Source organism: Gastrolobium bilobum, unplaced genomic scaffold (genome assembly GCF_033153095.1).
Source record: "Gastrolobium bilobum isolate Gb01-03AN ecotype WA unplaced genomic scaffold, APGP_CSIRO_Gbil_v1 utg68678, whole genome shotgun sequence".
Taxonomy (NCBI): Eukaryota; Viridiplantae; Streptophyta; class Magnoliopsida; order Fabales; family Fabaceae; genus Gastrolobium; species Gastrolobium bilobum.
The window spans coordinates 73188-92820 of record NW_026898565.1 but is presented as its reverse complement, the minus strand read 5'-3'; the positions used below and the strand labels follow the sequence as shown (position 1 = coordinate 92820).

The following is a 19633-nucleotide window of genomic DNA, read 5'->3' as shown; positions in this document are numbered from 1 at the left end:
TTCCCACTGCAGCCAAGTAAACGAGAAGTGAGTGATTCTTGCTGTGACTTTCAGATAATATTTTAAGAGGGTGTTTGATTGATGAATTTTTTTTGAAATAACAGGAAAATGAGATAGATAGAGAAATGATTGGAAAGATAGATAAAGTGAGATAGGTAGAAAAATGTAAAAAAAAGTTGTTTGGTGGGAAAAAACTTTACTGGAAAAATTAGGTACCTTTATGGAATCAACAGTGCATTAAAAGTCAGATAATCGGTTTTCCGAAAAATCCCACCTTCAAATTGGGTTTCTAAACAGTGCGAATATCTATGTTTCTTATAAATCCAGACAAACTGAATAGATGTGTTTTTGGTGAAAAACGTTGAAACAAACATGGTGTTTTTAAAAGCCATACTTGAGAAAGATAGATATCTGTTGAAAAGCTCCCAACCAAACATCACCTAAGGGTAAAGTGTATATCATATTTAAAGGAGGTAAAATTGTGTCATTTTAAGAGAGAGAAATAGATAGATAAAAGTGGAGAGAGTTGACAAAAAATAAAAAATAAAAAATAAAAGGTGTGAGTCTTATCTCACCGTAAAAGTGAAATAATATAACTTGTGTCATTTAAAAAGATAAATATTTTTTTCATATTTTAATGGGATCAAATCGAACGGATCCGTATCTCTCATAGCAAAATGTAGATTGTTTAAATGTTTAATTATTGTTGTCAATATGGTGGTAATGTGATATAAGAGGATATAAATCCTTATCAAATATCATCGACGCAATATATATACTTTTATATTAATACTCTCAACAATTTAGATTTCATCACATGCTATTTTATAATAGATTACAAATCAAAGTTTTTGTCCTATGCTAAAGATACTTAAGATAAGGTTTTGGTTTTAAATTCTTATGAATGCAAATATATATATATATATATATATATATATATATATATATATATAGGTAGGTAGGATCATTTGACACCTCATCTGATAGTCGTTAGATAAAAAAAATCAATGGTGTCACATGCTTACAAATCAGAATCGTTGATCTTTTTTGATCTAACGACTATTAGATGAGGTGTCAAATTTCAAATTTGACATCGGTGTCAAAAGATCCTACCTCACATATATATATATATTTAAAGAGCTAACTCGATTATGATGTGAATGTTTCCTGTTCAAACAGGATTGCCTTAAGCGAATAATACATGTGATTTATTCAAAAGAAAAAAAATTGTCCTATTTTTTTAATTCCTTTTCTTATAATTACAAATGCTACTAATAGATAAAACAATAATTATCTCTTGGTTATATTTGGCTTCTACAAGGCTGTGTGTCATACTCTCACAAGTCACATCACTAACATCTAATAATTTCTCCAATCAAAGGGCCGTCAACAAAAAGAAGCTTTTGAAGGGAGAAGTGGTCAGCAATTTGGTTTCCCATCCTCATACTTTGAACTTGCGATTCCTTGACCAAAGACTAGTCCTAGTAAAGAAAATCCACTCGGCCACTTTCTCGGTCAAACTTTCATTTGTTCTTTTGTTTTCCCACACTTTTTCTTCATTCCATTAAATCCCTTACTCCATACCCAACCTCACTCCTAAGTATTTTCATCTCTGACAACTTTCTAATTTCGAAACCACCCACAAAAACTCAAGATATATTCTCTTTCCCATGCTGTGTCCATTTAACAGACCTCATCTCATAAAGCAAGTCACATTTTAGCAATCCCATGTTGTAACCATCTTCACTTCTTTCTTTTGTTCATGTCCCATTTAGGCCTTACCTTATTCCTTGGCATGTTCCTCTGATTAATTCTGATGCCATAAGATTGTTCTTTTTGCAATCTCTCATGCTCTTTCCATAACTGAGATTCTGAACCAATCATTGACATATAGCACAAGTCAGCTAGCTATAACTTTGATTAGTCTGGTGCCTACAAAGACAAAAACATGGGAGATTGGGATCACAATAACCTCGTTCATGAGCTACGACAAGGCATGGAGCTGGCAACGCAGCTCCAAATCTCTCTCCAAGTGCCTTCTACCTCCCCACAAAGCCGTGAGCTTCTGAACGAGAAGATCATAGCTGCATTTGAAAAGGCACTTGCAATGGTGAACTGGAATGGGGTGCAAGTGGGTGAGCCTTCACAAATGCCCACAAGGGTTGCAATGAGAATGTCACAGTCACCACCATTGAGCGCAAGTCCTCGCAGTGAAGACTCTGACAGAGATCTGGAGCAGAGTGCCACTAGAAAGAGGTATTTGAAGTCAAGTTATGCTTAAACTTGTCTATATAATGTTAGATATATAAAAAAAAAAAAAAAAAACATTTAGGCAATTTAAGTTTTTGACCCTTTAGTGATAGTTAGTCTTTCATATTATTATATGAAAGAATTTTATGATAAAGTAATTTAAAACCTTACATGTAATGTAACTCTAAAATCATGAATTCCTTTCTAAATCTCAGGAAGGTCATGCCAAGATGGACAAAACATATCCGAGTTAATCCAGGGATGGAAGTGGAAGGGTCACTTGATGATGGATATTGTTGGAGAAAATATGGCCAGAAAGACATTCTTGGAGCCAAGTATCCAAGGTATTACCAAAATTAATCCTTTACCAATGCTATATTTTAAATTTTGTCAACAATTGTTATTATGTCTTATGGGGTTGAATTAAATGTCCTTTTGCTTTATATATGCAGAGGCTATTACAGATGCACCCACAGAAATGTTCAAGGCTGCATGGCCACAAAGCAAGTGCAAAGATCAGATGAAGACCCAAATATCTTCGAAATCACTTACAGGGAAAAGCACAACTGCACAATGTCCTCCTATGTGGTTCCTCCATCAGGACCACAAGAAAACCAAGAATCAAATTTGAGCAAAGTTCCACAGCATCAAAATGACCAGCAAATTCTTGAGCAGCATTCAAGTGATCATCTAGTTTTGAACCTCCGTGAAGGCCTGAAAATCCTAACAGAGAATCTACATCATGCTCCTGACCAAGTTACTTCAACTTTGCATTTCCCTTCAACTACAAATATAAAAACTGAAGACAAAGTTTTCCCTTCGCCAATGATTGAAAATAACACTGCAGAAAACTTCATCTATCCTTCATATGTGTCCCCTGCCACATCTAGAACAAGCTACTTTTCGGTGTCTCCAAGTGGCGGGAACAGCTTTGTGGGGTACTCAAATTTGTTAAGTTCTGGTTCTGAGATCAATGACATGATCATAGCTGCTACTTCAGCCGCAAACTCTCCAACCGTTGACTTAGAGTTTCCATTTGACCAGTTTCAATTGGACGGTCAAAACTTCACCTTCGATAACCCACCATTCTCCTAAATTCCTATTCATACCAAATTCATAGAAGCCAAATAATGGGTATATGGAACACATGGATGCAAGGCCCTAGACTTATAGATTGTGTAGAAAGAGAAATAAATAACTTTTCTCTGCTTGGCTTAATCTCTTGTTTCATAGGTAGGGATTAATTTTACTTTTCGTCATCTTTTTTGTTCCTTTAAAGACCAATGTTTAGCTTTGCTCGTAAAGGGGTATAACTGTTATAATTTAATTGTTATGAATAAGAATTTGAGTTGAAAAGATATTTTCTTGACATAGACATTCAATCATTACTTTGCACTTTTTATAAATGTGAAAGGGGATTACAATTTTCGAATCTCAAGTACATTTTTCATTTGGATCTCCTATTTGAGATTATATTCTAACGGTATTGAATGATGGTAGGTAAAGATAGGCAGAAAAGATAGTAGGTAGAATCAACGGCGGAGGCACGTTAGTGCTAGTGTCTACACTTCAGACACAAAGTTGGAGAAATTTTTTTTTTCACATGAGATGAGTGCTTCAAGTCAAGTAAAAAAAAAAAAAAAATAGGAAGATTAAAGAAAAAAGGTAAAAATATATTCAACCCAAACAACCCCTACAATTAAAAGCTTAAAGCTTAAACCCTAACTCATTGCTTTGTCTCTTTTTTTTTTTATATAAACCTTATTAGCTCTGTATTCAAAAAAAGAAAGAAAAAAAACCTTATTAGCTCCAAAACTTAATAAACATAACATTCCTGAAATTCAATCTTCATCAAGTGGAGGAGAATCTCACGGGATTTTTCACGTTTTTTTTGTGAAACAAAAGTGGCCAATTTTGGATCAAATAGACATCGACAAAGGTAGGTTTTTGATTGATTAACTCTTACAATTATATTATATTTTACAAATGTCTTTTTGTGGTGTTTATTTATTTTTAATTATCATTATCTATTATTTCCTTAAAACTTAGGTTGATTCACCAAAGCTTTACTTTTGAAGTGGAAGCAAAAATTGAATCATGATCATGGTCTTTAAAATAAAAAATAAAAAAATTGTGCAAACATAAAGAAAATATCCTGTGTCTGCCACTGGGTAGAATAACATTTCCCCATTAAAAAAAGGTGACACTATTTATTAAGAGTGTGCTAGGACATAATCAAATACTTGAAGAATCGTGATAAAATAAGAAGATGCAAATACATATGAATGGATAAAAGTTAATAGAAAAAGAGATAGGTTATTCTACCTATCATCTTTTTTGTCTACCTTTCTCTACCATTCTTCAATACCGTTAGATTATAATCTCAATAGGAAAGAGAAATGAAAAATATAGTTGAGATTCTGATCTAATAGTGTTGAAGGGTGGTAGGCAAAGGTAGGCAGAAAAAATGGTAGGTAAAATAACCTATCCCTTTTAAATGCAAATCAATTTAAGTATTTTAACACAATTTAATTGATTAAATTATTTAATATTTAATATTTTTAAAATTATAATTATACTAATTAGTTAAGGAAATTTACGTCATTGAACAAGCCCATATAACTTACACAGAGTTAAGTTAAGCCAATAATTTGTCATAAAACTTTACCAGGCCCTACTATGGGCCAACTTACATTTGGTCCCCTGAATGCTGGCTTGCATTCGGCCAAGCCCACACGAACCTAGTTCGATTGGATCGGGCCAGCCTGAATTGATATCCCTAAATAAAACTAGCTAAAATAAAATAAATCTAAATAAAAATACTAAGAAATAAACTGATTTGATTTATGAATCAATTTAAATCCTATTTTTATAATGGGTTCCAAAATTAAAGTTTGATTTCTAAATATAATAATAATAATTCAAATAAACTTATTTCATGTTTTTAAAGATTTCACATGCAATTAAAGGGATATTTGTCTCCGCCCCCTGGCATTTACTTGTTGTATTTAGCTGATTTAGATGGTTTCGGTAGAACTCGGTTTATTTCTGTTGTTTACCCTGTTTGAGGGTTTTGTCCCCAAATAGGATACCAAAAAAAGAGAGAGATATTTGTAACCCAATAGTAGTGAAGTCTTAGTCAAATACAAAATCTTAATAAAAATAACAGCGTCATAAAATATAAAATCATAATGAAATTAAATCAAATGACGTACTAAAGTTAAAATTTCAAAAGAAAGAAAGAACGAACGAACGATATCAAAGTTCCTAAATTAAGGCTTATATAGATGCATGGTTGCAATTTGAATTTAAATAGTATAAATTTGATATGTTTTTAGGGGTAGGTTATTCTACCTACCATTTTTTCTGCCTACTTTTGCCTACCATCCTCCAACACCGTTAGATCAGAATCTCAACAAGAGAGAGAAAGATAAATGTTAGTTAAGATTCTGATCTAATGATATTTTAGAGTGATAGACAAAGATAGGCAGAAAAAATGGTAGGTAGAATAACTTATCCCATCTTTTTAAGTGTAATTATTATGTTTTGATGGTTTTTTACCTTTTCTTAAATCCACAATATTCTCATTTCCTCCGCGCGCGCGCGCGCGCGCGCGCGCGCGCGCGCGCGCGCGCGCGCGCGCGCGCGCGCGCGCGCGCGCGCGCGCGCGCGCGCGCGCGCGCGCGCGCGCGCGCGCGCGCGCGCGCGCGCGCGCGCGCGCGCGCGCGCGCGCGCGCGCGCGCGCGCGCGCTCCTAATTTTGTGGACGAGAGGGAGTATAAAAAGCTACTAAACATGCATGAACACACGGTAATTTTAATTAAAATGACATAAATTTATGTCCTTTAAGATGATAAATATCTCTATATATATATATATATATATATATATATATATATATATATATATATATATATATATATATATATATGGAAAAACATTTCTCAAGCTGCTTGAGATAAGTTTATCTCCGGCCACATCAAAATTACGTCGTTTTGATTATTAATTTTCTTATATTTATTGATTCACCTTTGAATGGTTATGATTTCCTTTTTCTCTCTCTTCTTTTATCACCATTGATCCATCTTTGTACGGTTATGATTTAGTAACCGGAGATAAAGTTATCTCCGGCAGCTTGAGAAATGATAAGCCCATATATATATATATATATGGATAAAGCGAATGTATACTGACTGCATGTAAGAGTTGGTGCGGTCAAAAAATTATAACTATGTCTTACTAGTAAGACATAGTTATAATATTCAAGTTTTTTTTCTCTTTTCAGAAATTTAACTATGTCTTACCGGTAAGGCATAGTTACAATATTAAAGCTATTTTTTTTCTCTCTCCTCTTTAACTTTTCAGAGATTTATCGGCTGACGTAGGAGAGAGAGAAAATAACTTTAATATTATAACTATATCTTACCATAAAGACATAGTTAACTTTCTAAAGAGAGAAAAAAATAACTTTAATATTATAACTATGTTTTATCGGTTAGACATGATGTAAAGTGTGTGACTGCACCAATCCATAAGTACAGTCACAGTACAAATTTTTTTGCCTATTGTATAAGAGAAATGTTATATCCTCCCAGTAACTTTCCTTATATACAATAATTTAAAAAGTACTTAATGAAAAGTGTTTATATTTATGTCTTGGAATTTATTTATTTTATTTAGTAATTAGCTAAGAGGATTGCTTAGAAGGTAATAGAAGTATAATTTAATTTTGATGCACCATCAATGTAAAAAACTATACACTATTATTCAAGAAGCTTAACAATTCATAAGATGTTAAATTTATTAATGGAGTAACACGTCATTGGATGATAGAGTAAATTTTTTTCACTTAAGTGATGTTTGGTAGGAGGAGTATTTGTAAAAACCTGGAAAAGTGAATTTGGGTAAATTAGAATTCAATATTTGGTAGCCAAAAAATGAAAATTATCCCAAGAAAGTTGTATTCCTGGATTTCAACCTGCTGCGTAAAAGCGGAGACGTATACTACCCAAAAAATACCACAGATTTGTTGGTATTCTTCCTTTCTCGGGGAGGAAGAAACTAAACCGCGAAACTTTAGACTAAATTAACCCTGATAAATCTATAGTGTCTATGTCCTCTATGCTTCTTCTCATTCTTGAAGATCTCTTAAGCATTATGGAATTTATATTTTAATGATGACAAATGGTTTACAAGAAATCTCAAATTGAAGATAGAGCTTGAAGATACAAGTGGTTAGGTATTTTTAGATATTTTGTTACACACAATATTATATCATATAGTATCTTCCTAAGCTCCAATGCATATCATTACATTTAATGCATTTAATTTCATATTAAATAATAATGATTAATTTTGTTTGTTATGGTTAAGATTTAAAATTTAAAACAATTAAATAAGTATTATAGGTTTGGTTAGAATTAAAAACTAAATCAATTAGATATCTAATATAACTAAAATGAAAAAAGACGTTACCTTTTCAAAAAGTAATAAGAAAAGCAAATCAGTAATAAGGTAAAGCAATTTGCATTCACGTGGATTAGCTTTTCAAATTCAGTTTTCTTAAATATAATATAATATTAATAAAAGGAACAAGATATTGTCACAACCAAGTGATGTTACAACCAATGTTACTACCAACCAATCTCATTGTTAGTAGCGATCCGACGGTCCTCGTTTAATCTCTAAATATTCCCCGTCTTCGCTGCTCTCTCTCCCCCTTCTCTCTCACTATAGGCTCTGCCACCGCCGCCTCCCCCCACTGCCGCCTCTCCCCCTTTTTACTTCCATGCACGAACTTGTATTTGATAAGTTCGATTTCACCGAAAATCAGAGTGTCAAAAACAGAGTTGCTACTACCCTTTCACTGAAGCGAGAACCCCAAATTAACGATTTCACCGAAATTCAGAGTGTCAAAAACAGAGTTGCTACTACCCTTTCACTGAAGCGAGAACCCCAAATTAATGCAAATCAAATTGAGCTTGGTTTAGCTACTATTCGTCAGTCAGAAGATTACAAAGAGATTGATAGTAATATTAATGTTCCAAATGGCACAGATGTATCCTTTAACGATACAAACAGGCTTGTTAAGTATAACCCCAGTAGGTATCTAAGATATGTAGTTTTAGGTTACCTTATGGTGGTTCATTAATGAGAACTCTTGTAGGTAGAACGAAGCACACCATGTTTAAAACCTTAGCAGCGTCACGTGTCTGGCCATGGGGGAGGCGGCGGTGGCAGAGCCTATAGTGAGAGAGAGAAGGGGGAGAGAGCAGCGAAGACGAGGGGATATTTAAGGATTAAACGAGGACCGTCGAATCGCTACTACCAATCCAACGGTGAGATTGATTGGTAGTAAGTTGCAACATCATTTGGTTGTCAGAATATCTTGTCCCTTAATAAAAAAAGTAAAAGTAGTATTTAAAGTAAAAGTAGCCTTTTATATTTCAAAAGATAAGTTCAAGGTCACGTGGGTCACTTTTTCTAAACAATAATAATAATAAAAAAAGGGGAAGGCATCATTTTCATTCTTACCAATTTTCTTCTTCTCTCTCTGCGCAAAAACAAGATTTAGAAAGAAAAAGTAAGTTTCAGAAATCACAAACCGAGAGCGTCTCTAAACACGGTGAAAAGCGATTATGCATAGTTATCTTCTTCGTGCTTTTGAACCGGAGAAACTGAGATTTTGTGCGTGCATCTCCAAGAGTGAAAAATCAGCAGAAGCTAAAAATCCATCAAGAATAAGACCTACACTTCTCTGATTGATACTGAATATTGGGGTTTTCTTGAGGGAGCAGATTAAACAAATTTTTTGGGGCTTCATTGTGGTAAACTCTAATAAACTCATATTCTTGGTTAATATTTCTATTTGAACACTATATTCTGAAATCTTGAAGAATTTTAGTTAAGCATGTTAAATCTGAATTTTTGGTTTCATTGAGGCATATTATGTTTAATTCAGATTTTCTTGTGGTTCTGTATTAGAAGATTAATTCTGGATTTTATGTGAAATTTTGAGAAAAATTCTGAATATGATTTTTTCATTTACATTGTGATATTTTCTGTTTAAATCAGATTTCTTGGTACTCATTGATTAGAAAATTAATTGTGTAATATCCAAGCTCCTTGGTGCATTAATTTTAGAGATTTTGATACATATGCCATTGATTTAATTTTCTGCATATGGCATAAATTAGTGGAGCTTAGTTTGATATTACTGCGATATATTTGGTGTGATAGGATACTATATTTTTGAGTTATTTCACTTGTTACAGTTCTGAAAAATTCTGTATTGGTTGTTAAAGTGGAGTAGTTGCGTGCTGTAAATCTGTCCTAGGTGTGTGGGTTCAACCGTGTGGGTTGGCGACCTTGTGCTTGGCTTGAGAGTGTGTCTCAAGGCCTGGAGCCTCAAGAATACACTAGGGAGAGTGGAGGTCTTGTGTCAGAGGAGTTGGTGAACTCCGTAGGTTCGGCTTGAGAGTATTCTTAGAGCTTGGAACAGTGTAGGCACTAGGAAGATTTTTGATATCTTGTTTGATTGCATGTGTGACGCGTGTTTGTAAAACAGATACACTTGTGATAAATAAAATATCTGCAACGACTTCAGTGTGGACGTAGCACCCTACTTAGGCATAGTGGGTGTGAACCAGGATATATCGTGTGTCTTTGTCTCTCTGATTTAATTTCTGAATATTTTGTTTAGAGACTGACAGTTACACTGATTCTGGTTTGAAAGTGTTGTAGCATCTTATAGGTTCTGATATAATTGTTGTAGCACTTGAACTGTTTTTTCTGTATTTGAAAATTAATATTTTTCTGTTTTGTTTAAGAAAATTACATTGCTGCGTTTATACTCTATAAATTGCTAAGGTACGCATTCTATTACTACATTGTTCATAGCATTGTGAAAATATATTTTGGGCATATAAGGACTGAAGAAAAATTGTATAATTGTTTACTGAAATCAAAAAGTTTTTGAAAAAGTTTAGAACTCCTATTCACCCCCCTCTAGTTGTTCCGTAAGCGTCATGTGTAAGAAGCCACTTGCCCAACAATTCTCTCTCTTCAAACGCTTCAAGTCGGCATAGAACCCATTTTCACTCTTTGAATTTTTGTTTTGCCTCTTTGTTCAACACTTTCTATTGGATCATCATGTATTAGATTGCACCTCTGAAATTTTCTAGCAGAAAAAAAGAAAAAAAATTTGCTCCTTTTGTGAATTTTGATTCATCTAGGCACCGACAAAATTCGATCTTTTTGTCCGTATCACTTCAAAGTTCTTATAATTTTCACTTTTAACGAGGTGGGTCGATCCGATTTTGGTGTAATATTGGTTGGTTTGATCTGAAAATTAGATATTTTGAATTCAAAGATTTTTGATTTTTTTTCTCTGTGAGTTTTGAAATCGTCTATTTCCATAGCTGAACCTCTTTCTGCAAATCCGTTGACCAAGCTCCTGCCATGGAGAATTCAATTTGTTCTGCAGATTTTGGTTCAAAATCGAGGCAAAGCAATTAGCTTTAGAGGATTCGAAGGACACCCAATTCTTCAAATTCCCTTCAGATTCCACCATGCGATCGATCTCGATTGGCTATTGTTGATGTGATGATATTCATTGTTGTTGTTTGTGCTTGTGGGTTCTTGTTCATCAAAAAGCCAGATTTGTTGTTTCTCTGTGTGGTACAATGTTCATTATCATCTTTGAATCAAAAAGTGACGGTGGAGTTATTTTTGTAAAACAACCCCACATTCTCACTAATATTTTACCAAACACAGACTCAGTAAACTTAACCAAATAATTTTGAAAAAAATTTGGCCTAACATTCTTGGAAAAATTAATTCCCACTATATTCCTTGAAATCATGATTCCCAAATAAAAAAAAATTACACCTCTACCAAACGCCCCCTTAGAGTGTTTTCATATTAGTCCTATAGAATATTCATTGTTTTCAAATATATATCTTGTTAGAAATTTTTCGAAAACATTAATTAATTTTTTATTTTAAAATTATTGGGTTAATAGGGGTATTTTAATTTTAATTATTATGATTAGTCCATTGTGTTTATGATGAGTTGAGCTTTTAGCATTTATAGATATAGAACCTAGTTGGACAACAGTGTAAGTTTTAGGGTGTGCATGACAACCTTTTCGGAATCAATTTTTTTTTTTTAAATTTTGTTCCCGGAAACAGAAATAGATAGAAAACTCGTTTGATAAAATCGATTTATTTTTTTATTCTCGGGAGGAACCGATTTAATTTTTGTGCTGGGGAATAGAAAAAAGAATCAAAATATTTCTGCTTTTTTGTTCTCGGGCACAAAATGAGAAACATTTATCTCTCTTAATTACTCTCCACCACTACCATCATCACCACTGCCACCACCATCCCGACACGATCACTGCCACCATCGTCGTACCACCTCCACGTCACCACCACCACCACCACTGTGACCACCATTATCACTACCACCATCACCACCACCGTCACCAATCACCACCACCACCATCACCGTAGCCACTGCCATCACCACCGCCACCACCATGTCATCGCCATCGTCGCAGCCACTGTTGTCACCACCACCACCATTACCGCCGCCACCACTACCATTATCATATCACCGCCATACCACAACCACACCACCACTACACCACTGCCACCGTTACCACCATGTCATCACCATCACCATCGTCGTAGCCACTGCCGTCACCACCACTGCCGCCGCCACTACCACCACTGCCGCTGTCACCACTACCATTATCTCACAATTGCCACCGCCGCCACCACTACACCATCGCCACTGCCACTATCATGTCATCACCATCACCATCACTACTGCCACCACCATTATTACCACCATCGTTGCAGCCATTACTGTCACCACCACCTCTACGTCACTGCCACCATCACCATCATCACCACCACCATCACTACCATCACCGTCACCATCATTATCACTACCATTTCCGCCACTATCACAACCATCATCGCCGCAACCACTACCACCATTATCACCATCGTCGCCGTTACCATTACCACCACCGTCGCCACCACTACCATGTCGCTACCATGCCATCACCACCACCACTACTGCCACCACCGCCACTATCACCTTCACCACTACCACCACCATGATGCCACCGCCTCCACCACCACAACGTCACTACTACAACCACCACTATAGCGACCAATACCACTGTTGTCGCCGTCGCCACTACCACACCATAGGAAAAGGAAAGTGATTATTCGGAAAGAAAATTATGCTTAATAGGAATAATTTTTTATTCTATTATTTGTTGTGTTATCAAACGCAATTCTCATTCTCAGAATAAAATTAAAACATGTTATCAAACACATTTTTTTTTTTCAGAAACTGTTCCAAGGCACAAAAATAGAAAAGAATTGTTTCTTTTCAGAAACATGAATTGTTTCTTTTCAGAAACATTGCCAGAGAACATAATGATTGTCATGCACACCCTTATTAAAACAAGTTAAGCTTCGTCTTTGTTCCAATTAAGGGACCAATGTCAATAAATTGATAACCACGTGTGCTTTAAGATCTATATTTACCACATACAAGGGTGCAACATATAACATCATTGAATTGATTACATACACCAAAGACTTTCGACTCAAGTGGTTAGTTTTTATAGAGTTCGTAATATGTTCGGTGACATATTATTATATTTTCTGAATCTACCTTAATTAGTTGCCATACATGGGTGCTTATTCTATTCTAAAGAGATTTCATATTTAGAGGGACCACAAGTGAATAGCCATTATTAGGGATCAAAGTAAATCAAACTATATGCTAACACATTTAGTTAAGAAGATAAAAGGATGAAAATGATGACAGTTACTTAATTTGACCATGCTTGAAATTTCATATGTTCCAGTGTTCCACTTTTAATCTTTTTTTTTTTTTTTTGGAGATATCTTTAATATTTGATTTAATTTTAGGTTTTACTAAAATAAAAATAAAAATTGAGGGAAGGTACAAACAAAGAGTTAATTCAGCTACAATTCCAAGACTATATCATAGGTCTAAAAGAATCGATACATGATTAAATCACTTTATAATTAATATAATTGCATTTTTGAAACTTAAGTTCACACTGAAATCTATATAATTTTTTTGATAAATTGAAATTTATAAAATTTATCGTTACCTTACTACCACTAAAGTTCTGTATCGTTTCTCATGAAACTACAACTACAATTTATTTCTTTGGTAACTGAATTCGTGTTTAAAATTATAATTTATAATATGTACAGAAACTGAAATTTAAAATGGGTAGGAAACATTATAAGTGAATTAATTGATGGGCGTTTTTATTAACTTAATTATAAATATCAAATAATATGTTTTTTATTTTCATTAGAGTTATTAACTTATAAATATGGTTTTAGAGTTACACAAAATTGATTAATGCAAACGTCAAGACTATTTTCAAACTATAAATTTAGCTCAATGGATCACTAGCAAGCTACCAACAAAACTTTCTTGTTTATATCAATAATCAAAGATCTTTGACTATCAAGCTATGGCAGCATTCAACGCTTTTTTTCTGTCACTAATATTTATGACCAATTTTTCTTTTTTGGTCAAAACAGGGCTTTCATCTGATGTAACCGAGCCAATAATTCATTCCCCTATTGAAAACAATTATGCACCAAGGCCATTATCATCATATGGAGATTATCTGAGAAACTGTGCATCGAAGATATACCCAAACTGTGGTGAAGAGATTTTCTTTAGTATATTTTTTGATAATCGAACAGTCAGTAATGAATGTTGTTTTAACATCGTCAATGATGTGGGAAAATCCTGTCATGATGACATGACAAAATTTATTTTGACAACACCAAAGTTCAAGACAAACAGAATTCAAATCTTACAGAGAAGTCAGAAAGTATGGAATGTTTGTGTTTCTTCAATTCCAGCAGACACTCCTTCAGCTCAACCGATAGGTGCTTAAGCTTAAGAATTTACACAACACAACTAAAAAATTGTACTCTATATATTATATAGAATGCACTTGAAATAAAAGAGTATTTGAAATATTATTGAATCGTATTTGAATCTGTACATATGGGTCTCTATTTATAGAGACTTCTTGACCTAATTTTGACCTAATGGGCTTGGCCCAATATACAAGTAACGAACTAAATAAATACAAATAAATGACTACATAATTACTAATAAATGACTACATAATTACTATTTACAACACTCCCCCTCAAGCTGAGGAATATATATTTGAAGGAATATATATTTATCATTCTCAGCTTGCTAGCAAGTTCTTGAAATCTATCTGAAGGAAGCCCCTTTGTCAATAGATCAGCTAATTGACGCCCAGTGGGAATGTATGGAGTGGTAATCAACCCGCTATTAAGTTTCTCTTTGATGAAATGGCGGTCGACCTCAATATGTTTAGTCTGATCATGTTGAACTGGATTATTAGCTATACAAATAGCGGACTTATTATCACATAGCAGCTTCATAGGTCCCTCACATTTTATTTTTAGATCATCAAGTACAATTTTCAGCCACAGTAACTCACAAATGCCTTGAGCCATAACTCGAAATTTAGCTTCTGCACTTGATCTGGCGACCACATATTGTTTCTTATTTCTCCACGTCACCAAGTTACCACAAAGAAACATGCAATAACCAGTGGTAGAACGACGGTCAGTCACGGATCCAGCATAATCAGCATCTGTGTAGACTTCTAAAGATAGATTGCCATCACGTCGGAATAACAACCCTTTACCAGGAGTACCTTTCAGATACTGAAGAATTCTCTCTACTGCCTGCATATGTTTCTCCTTTGGATCGTGCATAAACTGACTGACAACACTAACAGCATAAGCTAAGTCTGGTCTAGTATGGGCCAAATATATCAATTTCCCAACTAGCCGTTGATATTGTCCTTTATCAACTGGAGGACTCTCCTCTTCATAGCCCATCTTGTGATTCTGCTCAATAGGAGTATTAGAGGGTTTACACCCGAGCTTTCCTGCTTCTTTGAGAAGATCAAGAACATATTTCCTCTGGCTGATAAAGATTTCTTTGCTCGAATGAGCTACTTCTATCCCTAGGAAATATCTCAGTTTCCCAAGGTCTTTGACTTCAAACTCAGAGGCAAGCCGTGTTTGCAGAATCTGTCTCTCCACAAAATCATCACCTGTGATAATAATATCATTAACATATACAAGGAGCACAGTAAGCTTCCCATTTTGGGAGTGCTTGAAAAAAAGAGTGTGATCTCCTTGACTTTGTTTATATCCTAAGGTCATCATAACCTTAGTAAACTTTCCAAACCAGGCACGAGGTGACTGCTTCAATCCATACAAGGCCTTTTTTAATTTACAAACTTTATTTTCTCCCTTCACAGAATCAAAACCAGGCGGAATTTCCATGTAGACTTCTTCTTCTAACTCACCATTGAGGAAAGCATTCTTCACATCAAATTGGTTTATATCCCAATTGTAATGGGCAGCAAGGGATAACAAAACTCTCACCGTATTCATCTTTGCAACTGGAGCAAATGTTTCTTCATAATCAATGCCATAGGTTTGAGAGTAACCTTTGGCAACTAATCGAGCTTTGTATCTCTCAAGAGTTCCATCAGAATTATATTTCAGGTCATAAACCCATCTGCACCCTACTGCTTTCTTTCCAGTAGGTCTATCAATAACCTCCCATGTTTTATTTTTCTCCAATGCATTCATCTCCTCTTGCATGGCTTGAGCCCAATTCCTATCTTTCAAGGCTTCATGTACTGATTTTGGGATTGCAATAGAGTCTAGTGCTGAAACAAAGCTTTTGTGCTGCACATAAAGATTAGCAGAGGAAACAAACTGGGAGATAGGGTATTGAGTACAAGAGGGACAAGAGGGACAAGATTTCTTGGGACAAGCTCTTTTTCCTTTTCTAAGAGCAATGGGTAAATCATCAGAATCAGTAGTAATGGGTAAGTCATCAGAAGTATTAACATCATGATCAGAAATATGAGATTCAGGACTTACCAGTGGTTCAGACGATTGAGGTTGCTGCTGAGACAATGTGGGTTGTTTCCTTCTTTCAGGTGTCATAATCTTTCGTATCTCTGGTGTACTTGATGTATCAATCACAGGAGAATCAGTCACAGGAGGATTATTCACAAGAGGATCAGACACAGGAGGAACGGACAAAGGAGAAACAGACACAGGAGGAACAGGACCAGGTGGAGGATACACTGACATAGGTAAAGGAGTAGACACTGATGATTCAAACTCAAAGAAGGGAGGTGATGAGATTTATGGTGAAGGATTCTCCCCCTGAAGATGAGGACCTTGGAAAAAGGACTCAGATTCCTGAAATGTAACATCCATAGAAACAAAAAATTTCCTACTACTAGGGTGATAGCACTTGTAGCCCTTCTTATCAGGAACAAAACCAAGAAAAACACATTCAATAGCCATAGGGTCAAACTTACTGCGATGATATTTATGAACATGAACAAAAGCAACACACCCAAACACTCGTGGAGGAAGACTCATCATAGTTGGAATAGAAGGAAAAAAAGAAGTCATAGAGTGAATAGGACTTACATGGTCAAGTACCCGAGTGGGTAAACGGTTGATCAAGAATGCTGCAGTAAGAATAGCATCTCCCCAATAATATTTGGGTACATGTGTCTGAAACATTAATGCACGAGCCACTTCAAGAAGGTGACGATTTTTTCTTTCAGCAACCCCATTCTGTTGGGGGGTGTCAACACAAGTAAGTTCATGAATCATACCGTTATTTCTTATAAATTGGGAAAAGCTATGATTAACATATTCAGTACCATTATCTGTTCTTAGTCTCTTGAGTTTTTTACCAAACTGGGTCTCAATCATTTTATAAAATTGAAAGAACAGTTGTGGTACCTCAGACTTTTCACGCATTAAGTACACCCAAGTTACACGAGTGCAATCATCAATAAAAGAAACAAACCATCTATTTTTAGAACCATGAGGGACTTTAGAGGGACCCCAAACATCAGAATGAATAAGATCAAAAGGTTCAACACTCTTAGTAATACTAGAAGGAAAAGACACACGATGATGCTTAGCAAATTCACAAACATCACAATGAAAAGACTCAACAGATTTAGACAAAAACAATGACGGAAATAAAGATTTGAGTAAACTAAATGGAGGATGACCTAAGCGCTTATGATGAAGCCAAATCAAAGAATCAGCAGTTGATTGACCACGAGACATCAAGATGTGATTTGTTACTTTATTTGCAGGAGATTGTGACACCAGATAGTACAGCCCACCTTGCTCTTTAGCACTACCAATCGTCTTCCCCGTGGCGAGATCCTGAAAAACACAATGGGTAGGATAGAAGGTTACAGTACAATTCAAATCTTTTGTAATTTTATGAATAGAAAGAAGATTCGTGGAGAGTTTAGGAACATGAAGAACATCCTTAAGATGTAAGGACTGCTGTAAGTTTATGTCACCAGATCCCGCAACTGATGTATGAGATCCATCAGCTACGGCTATTGTATGAGTTCCAATGGTAGGATGATAAGAGGTAAAGGAGTCAGCACAACAAGCCATATGATCAGTAGCACCAGAATCAACTACCCAAGAATGTTTAAAATCATTACATGAAGAAAGGAAATAATAAGTTTTGGAGCTCATACCAGCCATAGTCAAAGCACTAGTATCAGATGGCTTACTCATAGAATCAAGAATGGTTCGGAGCCGTTCCAACTCATCTGGACGAAATGCAGGTTGGGTCTTATTAGGTGTAGGAGTTATTTCAGAGGAAGTAAAATGCGCTGACCACGCAACTTTGCCATCTTTTCTAAGACAGATTGCTTTCCATAAAGGCGAAAGCATAAATCCTTGATATGACCTGTTCTTTTACAATAAGAACATCATCGATCATCTCTCTTAGGTCTAGAAGAGGTACCATCATAAAATTTTGAAAAAGAACTCCTTTGAGAAGAGGCCATACTGCACAGAAAATGGTCAAAGAAAAGCTCCAAGAAGCCAAAAAATCACAAATAAATACCAAACGATGTCCGATCAAAGAGAGGAGCACAGATCCTGAAAGAGGATGAAGGGAAGATCAAGATCGCGGTGGTCCGATCTGGAAAAATTATCTCACGCGCCGCCACGCGTCGGTGAGATTGGCTGCGCGTGGGCTTCACTCGCGGTTGAAGGGGCGGCGCGTGTGGGCGCGTGCGGTGGCCGTCCGGTCTGAAATTTCTGGAGCAACGTCGTCCGGTGAGCGCGGTTCTTTCTAGGTCTGTTCGGAGTTGAAAAACCACCGGGAAAGGGTCCAATTGTGATGAACAGATGCTGTCTTGTGATGAAGAATAATGGAGACGATGAACAGTAACAGAGATCCAGTATAACAGAGATCTTCTCGGTCCAAGAGGTCCCCGGAAAAAAAAAAATCTGGTGGCGGCTGATGGCAGCGAGAGACAAAAAGAATAAAAGGTTCTTGTTCTAAAGACAATAGGCGCGGAAGCAGAGCCCTCAGGATCGAGAGCTCTGATACCAACTTGAAATAAAAGGGTATTTGAAATATTATTGAATCGTATTTGAATCTGTACATAGGGGTCTCTATTTATAGAGACTTCTTGACCTAATTTTGACCTAATGGGCTTGACCCAATATACAAGTAACGGACTAAATAAATACAAATAAATGACTACATAATTACTAATAAATGACTACATAATTACTAATAAATGACTACATAATTACTATTTACAACAAATACCATAACTGCATTTCCAATTTATCACCATATATTCTTGAAATAAATCATCTATTTTGTTGGATTGCTAATATTTACAAGTTGTTTGAAATTTCTATTACACTAATCGATTATAACAGTGCTGAGTCACAATTTAAAAAGTCATATTTAACCAAATGATGATAGCTCGGTTGGTGGTAGCAAGGAAGTTAAGTAAGTGGAAAGAAAAGCGTGTTGGTTCGATCCCCACATGTGACTTTTGAGGGGAGTTTAAATATCTTCATCTCTGATCCGTCCCACATTCTAGATTAATTTCATAACCGGCTCAAAAAGTTGAAGCTTGTGGGAAGTTTAAGGGAGCCAACTCGCCTCAAGAAGATAATAAGAGTTAGATTAACTTAAAAAAAGCCGCATTTAAACATACTTCAAATATAATAATTTGCAACAAATTTGAAAATTCTTGCGACAACGAATAAAAAAAAAGTGATTATTAAAATAAATATTTTGGAAATAAAAAGGATATTATATTATTACATTAACAAAATGTTGAATTAGGAACTTATTTGTGCATTTTCCATATAAAAAGATATCTACAATCTTCATCTTTCTCTTTAAGAACTAAATGATATTTCATA

The 19633-nt window shown here is 35.3% G+C and overlaps 1 protein-coding gene across 1 annotated transcript; it reads left to right on the top strand.

The window, feature by feature from the left end:
- Positions 1-1948: 1948 nt before the first annotated feature.
- Positions 1949-3345, top strand: LOC133317423 (probable WRKY transcription factor 30). The gene is made up of 3 exons (XM_061519286.1): positions 1949-2256; positions 2466-2594; positions 2703-3345. Exons 1-3 carry the CDS (start codon positions 1949-1951, stop codon positions 3343-3345), a joined length of 1080 nt encoding a protein of 359 aa, XP_061375270.1.
- The last annotated feature ends 16288 nt before the right edge of the window (positions 3346-19633 follow it).